Raw genomic sequence first — 11,780 nt, forward strand, 5'->3', positions numbered from 1 at the left:
GATAATAAAATCATGTTATATAATGTGAAAATTCCACCCATAGGCCTACTCCTCCAAAAAAAAAAAAGTCTGTGGCATCCATCATTCTTCACATTTAACATAAAAATAGCAATAAAATGCAGACTTCTTGACGTTTTTTTTTTAAACTCTGATTGATCGATTTCATGAGATATTCGTTTGTATTAAATTGTTCTGATTTTTTTCATGCATTCAGATATTCATGTTTATTTCGTGCTGCAAATTTTAAAGAGGAAAATATCATTGATTCATATGCCGCTTGAACTGAGGCGAATTATCTCACTACAAATTAAAGAGCGTAAAAACACATTTATTGTTTGTATTTTATCATAAAATTGACAGAAGGCTGAGACTTTGTTTTAACAAAGCACAAAGCAGCGATTATTGAGTGGCTTGCGTGCTACAAATAATGGACTTGAAAACTTTAAATTTCATTTCCAAGCATTTAGCCTATACCATAAAACAGCTTGTGAATAGTCATGATTCACGTAACGTTATTATATTATATATTACAATATTATATATTCTTTTGTGTGCAACAAGTGTATGCACTACTTCAGTCCGAACACCACTGGACACAAGCTTTGGGCTCTGCTCTCACTGAAGCATATTTATTTATATAGCATATTTTATTTTAGATGAACTAGAAACAATGTTTAATTTATTAAGTTTTATTTTGAAATGTAAGTCAATATCAATTGGCTGAAGCCAGAGCCAATGGTGAAAGTCTTTGCGTGAGGAGACCCTGCCCCATTTTGGAGGTTCTGCCCACTTTTGGAGTTCACGTCCCATTTTAGAGATCTCCGGTCTGCAGTTATATCTACTTGGACAGATCGGGAGAGAGGGGGTGGCGTTTTGCGTTATGTCGACCTGCAAATGCAGACACGATGGCTGGATTGCGTTTACATTACACTGAGTTCCGATCACAATGCTTCCTCGACTACCTCTGGACCAGGACACGCTGATCGGATAACATTCCGATCAGAACGGTGGTTATACAATTCCGGCAACCACAGCTGCCGGTTTTCTACCGTAAATTTTACGGAATTTTTTTTACAGTGTATTGTTTCCCTATAAAGTGTCGTTGGGGTGTGTGCCATATCTATGCACTGCACGTCTATGACATCAATAAACCGTTTCAATATAATGCTGTAGTTTCACTATAATCCTAGAGTCTTCCCTGGAGTAAAAGCAGGCTTTGCAGGGACATGAATGAATGTCAACTTTACAAACAAACCACACTAATGAAAGGACATCAACGGCCAATAAATGAAAGGGTTACTATAGATTCAGAAAAAGAGCATTCTTATGGAGTTGAATGATAGGGCCTCATCTCTAAATCCAAGTATTATTTTAGGATAAGCAGATTGTTGGATAATCTGTTATCAAGAATGTTGTTTAATAACTTTTCCCCCATTGTATGGAAGCATTTCATACACATAATCTTCTGCGAAATGAGCAAAAAACAAACAATGCAACGTTAATGTTTCTAATGGCTCAATTTTCTAAGATTAGACCTTGAATCAGAAGGAATGTAATGATTACAGTGCATGTGAATGAAAGAGGGCGAGGCTGGTATTCATGAGCATGGGAGGGTTTTCATAAACGCACAACTTCCTAGTAATATAAATGAAATCTTACATTTACATTTAGTCGTTTAGCAGACTAAAATCTTAGTTTTAATGAGCTCCAGGATATGTCACCTTTGCTTTTATAATTAAAAAGAGTCCACACCAAACAAGTTATATAATGTTGTCATGTAGCCATTGATAACAAATTTATTTTTAGCAAGAGTTTTTGTTTTTGTCATGCTAACAATGAAGTATTCTAGAGATGGAAGATGATTGCAAACAGAGGGAGGATTTTTGATTCCACCCTCAACACTTTAAACACAAGACACTATCAAATATTGTATCAGGGTGCGAAGGGCTGGAGATAAACAAGTTTCACAGGTTTTCTGTGTTATATTTCACTTTGACTAGTGAGATCTTCATTTCATCTTTTGGTTTTGAGACTTCACTGTAAGCCTGCTGAGGAGAAAACAACAATGCTGAAGGTACCTCACAGATATTTGATGAATTTAACAATTAATTTGGACACTTTTGTAAAACGGAAAATATACAATTATTTAAATGAGAATTTGTGAATTCTTTTTAAAACTGAAAAGTAGAACATTTAAAGTGAAATTAAAACCTCTTTCTGACAAGCCTTATTTGCTTGTTTTGCTATGATAATTAAAAAATGTTATTTTTATGTAAATGTATTAACAACAGCAATACAAAAATGCAACATTTAAATGAAAAGTGCAAAAATGTTCTACTTCAAACTTCGTACAATTTAATGTTACTTTCATTTGTTTGAGATTTACCAGCAGTTTAAGTAAAAATTGTTTCTACACTTTTCAGTGATATTATACTGTATATAATAAGTACAGCCTGAAGAGTTCACTTCAAATGAGTTAAATAAATTCACATTCCATATCATCTTACATAAAGCATAAATGTTGCTGTTACAATTTCAGATGAAAATACTGCTACATCTCTGTAAACCGGTTTCATTTCATTGTGCTTCACAGAAAGAGTTCATGCCGTACTGGAACCTCAGTGTCACAGTGCTGCAGGGAAAATTCAGTCGGTCGTATGACCTTTGTGAGTCCATCAGCCCTCAAAAACATTGTGACTTGGGGTGAAATATTGATAAAAATGCTTTTGATTTACTGAACACTACATACTCCACATAACAAGTGCTTAGTGTGCTCTGATTTTGCTCTCTCTCCAGTGTCTAAATGTGACTGCTACGTCGTCTTAAAGTTACCCACGGCCTGTGCCTGCTGCCATCGCACCAAAACTGTGAAAAACAGTGATGCACCAAAATGGAATGAAACATTTCGTTTCAGAGTGTACAGCGGTGTCAAGGTGAGCAAATCGGCTTTGGACACTTGCAAGAAAACTCTTTTAATGGAAAATAATGTGCTTGCATTTATACTGAGGGCTTTCTTAACTAAAACATTTAGTTGCAACTGTGCCTTGCCCTTCCAATCTCAGCTGACAGCATGAAGTGATTCTCCACCCTTGTTCTTGAATAAGTGATGAATGACATGCTGGTTACGTCACTAACAGTCAAATGCTGGTATAACAACAAAGTAATTATATACAAATAAGAATAATTCATTATTATATAATTACTTAACTTAACTAATCATAATAATTATTCCCCAATGGCTACATTTGTTCCATTGCCCTGGGAAATAAGAAATAATTCAGCAATTTTTTGGTTGTTGTTGCATATTATCAGAACTGCTGCCATATTGTAGGCCAGGATTTTATTTGGTTGTTTTGCTTTTCTAAAGTAATTAATACTTTATGAACTTGAGTAAAAGTGCTTTGTTGTGACATGTGATATGATGGGTGTGCAAAGCAGAATTTTGACCTTATATTTGAGTTTCTAGTGTAGAGCAAGAGAAAGCATTTGAGCTAAAATAAACTCACCACTATGTTATTGTCTCTTCAGAACATTCTGGAATTCCACATATTTGATGCTGACAAGTTAACGAAAGATGACTACTGCTCCACCATCCTATTCGACATCAGTAACCTCACACCTGGACAAAAGCAAACAAAATGCTTCATTACAGATGATGAGGTATATTCATTTGATGATCAAACAATCATTTTATTTTATTTGTACAAAGTCTTTGAAGTGGAAGGGTTTTGTGTCCAATACTTTAAATCAGTGTATGAAAGTCAAGCATTACAAATGTAGATTTAGTCCCAACCATCTTTTTGATTATTATATACTATTTTTCCAGAAAAAGAGTGAGCTGTGGGTGGAGTTTGAGTTGACTGTGAGGTGAGCGAGATAACAATTGAAAACAATAATGGTGGCGTTATTAACCACATAGTGAACATTAGTTAGTGATCGTCTTCCTCTTTATGAAAAAATCATCACTATTACTTCAGTCTGAACTAATGTCATTTTATCTGTTCCTTTTCTTTTTCAAGCTCTGAGAAGCCTGAACCATACTTCTCAAATGGAGTGCTGATGGTAAGAGTTTTGATGCATTAAAAAGAACAGGTTATAAATGATCATGATATTCATGTAATATTATATTTAGTATAACCTCAGATACAGCTAAACCCACTTACACGTAGATGTACATACTGTATTCAGTAAAAACCTGTATATGCTTCTTTCATTTGATAAATCTCACAACATTTTTACTGTAAAAATCTTAAGCCGCGCACAAGGAACAAGTTCAGGTTTCCATAAAACAAAACTAACGGTGCTTTGGAAACCTTTGTTGAACTAAGTAGTACTCTGAGTTTTTCTCCTAATTTTTAGGCAGGTCCATTCTGTGCACTGGATGTGAAGGTGGAAAAATGTCTAAAGACTAATGGTAAATTTTATTATTTTAAAAATTTACCATTTTTTAAATAGAAGAACACTGGATTATTTCTGGGTTTAGACTTATTTTTAATTCTATCCGTACATCTCAACGTTTAACTAACCTCAATCAGATATTTAAATTTATATGAGGCTTCAAAATAACCACTGAAAGCTTGAGAAAATTGTATTTGTAAAAATTATATTATAAGTGATAATTCTATTCCATAAGCATAATTAACAGTAAATATACTGAAACAAAAATAAAAGTTTTAGATTTTATATAAATATGACCTTGTTCAATTTTAAAGGTGCTGCATTAAGAACAGTGCAAAAATATGTGATATGTTTCTGTGTTTACCTCAGCTGAGAAGGACATGATGTTAAAACTGCGAGGCGCATATAAGGAAGACTGTTTGATCCCAGGCTCTGAGGAAAACCCCAGCTGCTCACAGACTATTCGCTACTACATAAACCGAGACCTGGAGACTGAGTTTAGTCTCATCCCACCAAAAGTGTGTCATTGATTAAACTGATGAATTCTTACCTAATCAATTTATCAAGCATGCATATCACTGACAGCTGAGAGTGTGTGATGCTTGTTTATTTGTTTGCATGTTTGTTGCTTGTCCAGGCTGGGGCAGAAGTGGACGGGAGAAATCCAAAGACTGCTGACATTCTGTCATCAGTCCCTATGAAACCATTACCAGCCAAACCGCAGATTAAACTCTGCATGCCTGTTGGACAGGTGGGTACTGATAAAAATTAAATTTGAATGGTATACATATATTTCTTCCAAAATAAAAATAAAATCTATCAACTAACTGGAATAATACTCTTTTAGGGTGAAGTGGATCTGCAACTAAGCACAGAGGGCCGGTAAACAATTTGAATGGCTTATCTCTAATTAGTTCAGGAACAGTTTAAAGAAACTTTGGCATGTAATCCATCAGCCAAACCTGAATGATTTTAATTGTGTAATTGATCGTAGTTAAATGAGACAAAGCACTGTAAACCAGTCAGATTCCATTCATCTCTCAAAATAATCGTGTTTGTTTTAAAGCTCTGACGAAAAGTTGGATGTGCGTCTGGATTTTGATATTCCAATGGAAGAAAATAATTTTCTGGTGAAGAGACAAAAAGTCGTGTCACAAGCTCTTCAGAAAGCTTTGAATCTCAGCTCTGCACCTGAGACCAGCAAGGCAAGAAAACAAACACAAACTTGAGTATTTGCACATTCAACAGACACTTCCTGGCAGTGTCACCTGACATGCAGTTTTACTGTTGTTCCCATCAATTTTAATTTAATTGATTATAAAAAATTTAATTTAATGTATTTATATTTTAATAATTTCATTTATGCAACACAGAAATATGCTATTTTCTGTAAATGTGTGAGAATTCCAATACATTATGTAGAAGAATAACAAAATAAACGGCAAAACTATCGCAATGCAAACCAGTGTTTATGATTGCAACAATACATTAAAATAAGGATAAGAAATACCAGTTTGCAATATCAACCATTGTAACAGTCTGTACAGCTAAAAATAACTGGAAGCAGATAACACCATAAGCTTTGCAAATTCAACTTTCAAATTGCCCTCCGGTCTTACGATAAAAATAAGGTGGATATGGCATGTCTTGTTCTGACGCTTGTTTGATTAATTGATGAAAAATATATATACTTATAAGATTGATGTGACTTCTCAGGTCCCATTGGTGGCTGTGGTGTGTTCTGGCGGCGGGACCAGAGCGATGTGTGGCACATTTGGAGGCCTAAGAGCTCTGCAGAAACTCCAGCTTCTTGATACAGTCAGCTACATCACAGGGATTTCTGGCTCCACCTGGTGAGTATAAGGAGCACTACAGGCCTGTCCATTTCCAAATCAGTGCTTCATCAGGCTTTGCTTCAAAACCCAGATTTTACATTAGATATGTCATTAAACATCAAACTTTCTTTCATTGTCTCATAGGACTATGGCTTCTCTTTATGGTGATGCTAACTGGTCAAACAATGACCTAAATGGGGTTATGGAGTCTGTAAAGAAGGAGATCTCTAAAAGTGTGTTCAGTATATTTTCCCCTGAGCAGCTACGGCACTACAAAGAGAAGATGGAAGAGAGAGAGAAAGAAGGACACCTAGTATCTCTTGTCGACATGTGGGGTCTGGCTATAGAATACCTCATCCAAGGGAAGGTACGGAATACCCTTGACAGCACAGAGACGAAATACATTTTAAGCATAAATAAATGCAGATAAGTTTCTCAATCAGAAACTTTATAAATTCTTTTTTTACGCAGAAAAAAATGGGAACACTATCTGACCAGCAGATGGCACTATCAAAGGGCCAGAACCCTCTTCCCATCTACACAGCTCTCAACATGAAGAATGGCAAAACAGGATGTACCATAGAGACTGGTAAGAATTGATTTTAATTTACTTTGGCTGGTTTAATTTGCCTGCTACTTCCTGTCTTACAAGATAAAGGTCCATTATGGTTAAGTTAATTATGTTTGTTCCTCAACGGATCAATTGTAGCTCTCTGTATTGAGAGCAACTAAAAGTGCTTACTGTAGATATGTTGTCCATGTTTCTCTTTGTTCTTTTCTCATTCAGAATGGTGTGAGTTCACCCCATTTGAGGTGGGATTTACCAAGTATGGTGTCTTCATACCTGCACAGAACTTTGGGAGTGAATATTACCTCGGCCATATGGTCAAGAAACTCCCAGAATCTGGAATTTACTCTCTATTGGGTAAATATATTTAAATACTCCAAAGGTTGATTAATGAATTTTAAGTTAAATATAATGACTGGCAGTTGTATTCATATTATTCAAAATGTGTTGTGTTTGCAGGAATATGGAGCAGTGTTTTCTCCCTGAGTCTGACTCAGCTTTGGAGTGTTGTCACTGGAGTGATCCCATCCTGGGCCAGCAAGATTGGGGAAGAAGTGAACCAGACAGGTAAGAGGAAGGCAGGGACAATGAGTAAGACTACCTGAGCAAATACTTTGTGCAGGTTCTCATATATTTTGGTGCCTTTCAGCTTTATCGCAAGTACCCTTGTAAAGTATAGAAGTATGCTAAATTGTATTGAATATGCACTCTTCAATAGTGCAAATCAATACAATACAAAAAAACTATACTTGCAGATAACATAAGATTAATTACATAAAAGAGCACTTAAGTGTCCTTAAAGAGAGTACACTTTCATTACTTTCATAACGCACTTAAGTACACTGATTTTTGTAATGATCTCAAATTAAATGTTTTGACATTTTAAATCATTATTTTTTTTATATTCTTTTGTCATGCTTTAAGTACAACTGTTTTGATGTGTTGACTAACAAGTACATGTAAAATACTTGATTATTTTAAACATGGTGTTATTTGATATTACATTTAATATAATTTAAATGTACTAAATTTTAACATGATCATTATGTGTAAATATATGACACAAGTGTCAGTAGAAATTACATTAAAGTATATTTTAATTTGTCATAAATGCTTGTCAGTACATTTGGGAGTACACTTTAACCATATTTCAAAGACAACAGTAGAAATAAAATAATAATAAAACATGCAATCAAGTGTCTAAAAACATTAGTACCTTAAGGGTATATATTACTACTCTAAGATACTAATCAGAATAAAAGCAAGTTAAACATTTTTCTCAATTTTTCAAAAAGTGAAAACCACTCAGACGGAGTAAATACTGTGTAATCACAGCTTTACCAGCTGTGATTACAATTTTGTGATGGCAAATATTCTGTTTTATGTTCAAATTTGTTTAATCTATTTGCCAACAATGAAAACGTTATCATCCTATATCTGTAGACACAGATGACAAACCATCAACGTCAGACACACTTCAGGTCAGCCCTATGTCTGATTTGGCAAAAAAGCTGAGCAACTTTCTGACCTGCCGCCCCATTATCAGCCAAGTGTTCAACTTCCTTAGAGGCTTCCACCTGCACAGGAACTACAGTGAGAACTGTGACTTCACCACATGGAAAGGTCAGAACATCATTTATGCTGTCAAGTTTAGCCTAATTAGTACAATTCCTCTCTTGAATCAGTTTCATCAACCTGGGAAAGGATTAATTATAAAGTAGACTTTCTGCAGACACACATCCAGATGCCTTCCCAAACTCCCTGACACCAGCAGACGCCACACTTGGCCTGGTGGATACTGCTTTTGTCATCAAGTCAGGATTCCCTCCTGTGTTACGCTGTAACAGACGCGCGGACGTCATTCTGTCCCTGAACTACGCTTGGGACCCGGACCACTTCAAGGTGAGAGACCACAAAGATAATGTCAGATTACGAGGAGAATGGGATGAAATGTGATTCTGATTGTTTCTGTTTGTGTCCAATAGGACCTGCACAGGAACTACAGTGAGTGATGTGACTTCACCACATGGAAAGGTCAGAACATCATTTATGCTGTCAAGTTTAGCCTAATTAGTACAATTCCTCTCTTGAATCAGTTTCATCAACCTGGGAAAGGATTAATTATAAAGTAGACTTTCTGCAGACACACATCCAGATGCCTTCCCAAACTCCCTGACACCAGCAGACGCCACACTTGGCCTGGTGGATACTGCTTTTGTCATCAAGTCAGGATTCCCTCCTGTGTTACGCTGTAACAGACGCGCGGACGTCATTCTGTCCCTGAACTACGCTTGGGACCCGGACCACTTCAAGGTGAGAGACCACAAAGATAATGTCAGATTACGAGGAGAATGGGATGAAATGTGATTCTGATTGTTTCTGTTTGTGTCCAATAGGTCATTAAGCAAACTCAGGAGTACTGCGCTGAACGCAAGATTCTTTTTCCAAAGATCGATTATAAGAAGCTGGAGTCCGAGCCGATTAGGGAAGTTTATGTGTTTGAGGATAAAGAGAATCCAGATGTTCCCATAGTGATCCACTTTCCCTTGGTCAATGTCTCATTCAAGCAGTTCAAGTCTCCTGGTGAGTACTACCATCTGTAACCTGTAAGTTGGTGTTATTAAAGGGATAGTTCACCCCAAAATTAAAATTCTAGCATTTACTCACCAAAAAGTAAATTTGAGAAATATTCCAACAGTTTTGTCCATGCAGTGATAGTCAATGGGATCCAAAACAGTGGACCCTATTGACTTTCATTGTATGAACAAAAAGCACTGAGGCATTTTGATATTCTGTGACCTGCAGAAGAAATAGTCATACAGGTTTTGAATGTCATAAGAGTGCATAAATGTTGGCAAATAATTTTCATTTTTGGTTGAACTATTGCTTTAAGAATCTTAGACATTCTCCTTTTGCATGAAGATATACAGAAGATTACAAGGTGTATTTATATTAACTAATTGTGTGTGTGTGTTTGTGTGGCAGGAGTGAAGAGAGGGGGTAAGGCGGAGCTGGAGGAAGGAGATTTTGATATTGACTTCACTAGTATGTTCTGTCCATTCGCCACTCACAACCTAACATACCAACCTGAGGATTTCCAGAAGCTGACCAACCTCACCACCTACAACATTCTGAACAACACGGATGTCATTTTAAACGCGCTGAATAAAGCACTGAAGAGAAACATGGAGAGAATTCCTGTCACAAAGGTGTCAAAATTCTGATTTGATGTTGAGAAGAGAAGTTAAAGCTGACAGCAGGAGCAACTGGAGAGTGATTTTTGTCTATTTTACTTCACCCAAAAATGTCATTGTTCATCACCCTCATATTGTTCCAAAACTGATCAGATCAGTGTTAATACAATCTACTCTTAAAAACAAAAGTGAGGGGGACCAGGAACTGTCAAGCTCACTAAATGACATACTGCATAATACAAAAGTCCATAACAGTAGTCCAAATGATGCCATACTTGCCACTTCCAAGTGTTTTGAAGTCATAAGATAGCTTTGTCTGAAGGACAGCCCAACATTCAAGTTTATAAAAGTATTCACCAAAATCCGTCTCCTCTGTCATAGCTCTCTGATCTCATTTGTGTTATTTCAATATACGTATATTCTAAATTGGATGAACATGAATGTGAGTAAATGATGTAAATCACAGATTTTTCATTCATTGGTGAAATATTTTTTCACACTTGTTATTCAACTAGAGATTTTATATTTGTAGTTAAACGGATGTTAAATGTGTGCACTACTGTTCAAAAGTTTGGAGATTAAAAAAACCTTATGCTCACCAAACTGCATTTATTTTATATTTTCAAATATAATTGAAAATAGCTGTTTTCTACTTTAATTAGATTAATTTCTACTAGTAATTAAAGTTGTTCAAAAAAGTGCAATAAACTTACTTGGCTGTGGTTACTTTGTTGGTTTTAATGTTGGCACTACTTTTTTTTTTTTTATTTAAAAAATTAAGGCAGCCATTTTCAACAAACATTTTTAGTAGTTTAAGACCACTACTATGGCAACCAAAACAAATATCGATTTATTAATTAAAAGGTTAATGTTATTTTATTTGCAGACATCACTAGTGTACAATGATTTTTGATTAGCTAATTAAGCACAAAAGTTGTATTCCAAATACATGGCAGTTTCTTCTGGCCATGATTAATTTAGCTGGAGAGAGAATTATTTTATTTTATTTTATTTTTTTTCTATGGTTCCCAGTTGTTTTCCTATAAAGCGTCATCGGGGTGTGTGCCATATCTATGTACTGCCGGTCTATGATATCAATAAATAGTTTCAGTATAACACTGTAGGATCCTAGAATCTTCCCTTTACAGGGGCATGAATGAATGTCAACTTTACAAACAAACCATACTAAAGCAAGCATCAACAGCCAATAAATTAATGTGTTACTAAAGATTTTGATAAAAAGCATTCTTGTGGAGTTGAATGATAGGGCCTTATCTCGTAATCCAAATATGATTGAGTTTCTACCCCCAAAACACCCGCCTGCTCTGGATCTGATGTGAATATAGATGTGCTGATTCCATATGCAGATTATTAGATTATCATTCTGTCGTCAAGAAAATGTTATTTTATAACTTTTTTCTTTGCATTGTATGGGAGCATTTCATGTACATAATTTTGTGATAAGCAAAAACATGCATAAGGTTTACAAGGAAACAAAGCAACGTTAATGTTTATAATGGCTCAATTTTCTCAGATTAGACCTTGAATCAGAAGGAATGTAATGATTACAGAGCATTTGAATGAAAGAGGGCAAGGCTGGTATTTATGAGCATGGGAGGGTTTTCATAAACACACTTCCTTATAACTGAAATCTTAGTTTTTTTTTTAAAGTATTATAAGCCTTCAGGGTGTGTCACCTTCATTTTCATAATCAAAGACAGTTCACATCAAACGCAATGTATGTAATGTTGGCATGTAGTCATTGATTTATTTTAGCAAGCTGTG

At 35.5% G+C, this 11,780-nt stretch overlaps 2 protein-coding genes across 2 annotated transcripts in view; both read left to right on the plus strand.

The window, feature by feature from the left end:
- The first annotated feature begins 1,991 nt into the window (after positions 1 to 1,991).
- LOC107717115 (cytosolic phospholipase A2 delta-like) lies at positions 1,992 to 10,322 on the plus strand. Its single transcript, XM_016523777.1, has 20 exons — positions 1,992 to 2,074; positions 2,594 to 2,666; positions 2,797 to 2,933; positions 3,529 to 3,660; positions 3,827 to 3,867; positions 4,020 to 4,062; positions 4,360 to 4,414; positions 4,768 to 4,916; positions 5,036 to 5,149; positions 5,246 to 5,280; positions 5,465 to 5,603; positions 6,115 to 6,251; positions 6,378 to 6,600; positions 6,705 to 6,822; positions 7,021 to 7,158; positions 7,261 to 7,368; positions 8,245 to 8,424; positions 8,534 to 8,703; positions 9,198 to 9,384; positions 9,787 to 10,322. Exons 1-20 carry the CDS (start codon positions 2,066 to 2,068, stop codon positions 10,023 to 10,025), a joined length of 2,427 nt encoding a protein of 808 aa, XP_016379263.1. The 5' UTR covers positions 1,992 to 2,065; the 3' UTR covers positions 10,026 to 10,322.
- Positions 10,323 to 10,431: 109 nt separating this feature from the next.
- The window catches only part of LOC107717061 (cytosolic phospholipase A2 delta-like), a 3,697-nt gene continuing 2,348 nt past the window's right edge, over positions 10,432 to 11,780 (plus strand). Inside the window, exon 1 of the mRNA XM_016523703.1 lies at positions 10,432 to 10,441. Within this exon, the coding sequence (XP_016379189.1) occupies positions 10,432 to 10,441 (10 nt within the window). The remainder of the gene's footprint in view (positions 10,442 to 11,780) is intronic.

This window comes from Sinocyclocheilus rhinocerous, unplaced genomic scaffold, assembly GCF_001515625.1.
Source record: "Sinocyclocheilus rhinocerous isolate Xijiao unplaced genomic scaffold, SAMN03320098_v1.1 scaffold119, whole genome shotgun sequence".
NCBI lineage: Eukaryota > Metazoa > Chordata > Actinopteri > Cypriniformes > Cyprinidae > Sinocyclocheilus > Sinocyclocheilus rhinocerous.

Coding starts and splice junctions, on each gene's coding strand:
- LOC107717115 (XM_016523777.1), top strand. Junction 7,159..7,260: donor TGGAATTTACTCTCTATTGG/GTAAATATATTT, acceptor TTGTGTTTGCAG/GAATATGGAGCAGTGTTTTC. Junction 9,385..9,786: donor CAAGCAGTTCAAGTCTCCTG/GTGAGTACTACC, acceptor TTTGTGTGGCAG/GAGTGAAGAGAGGGGGTAAG.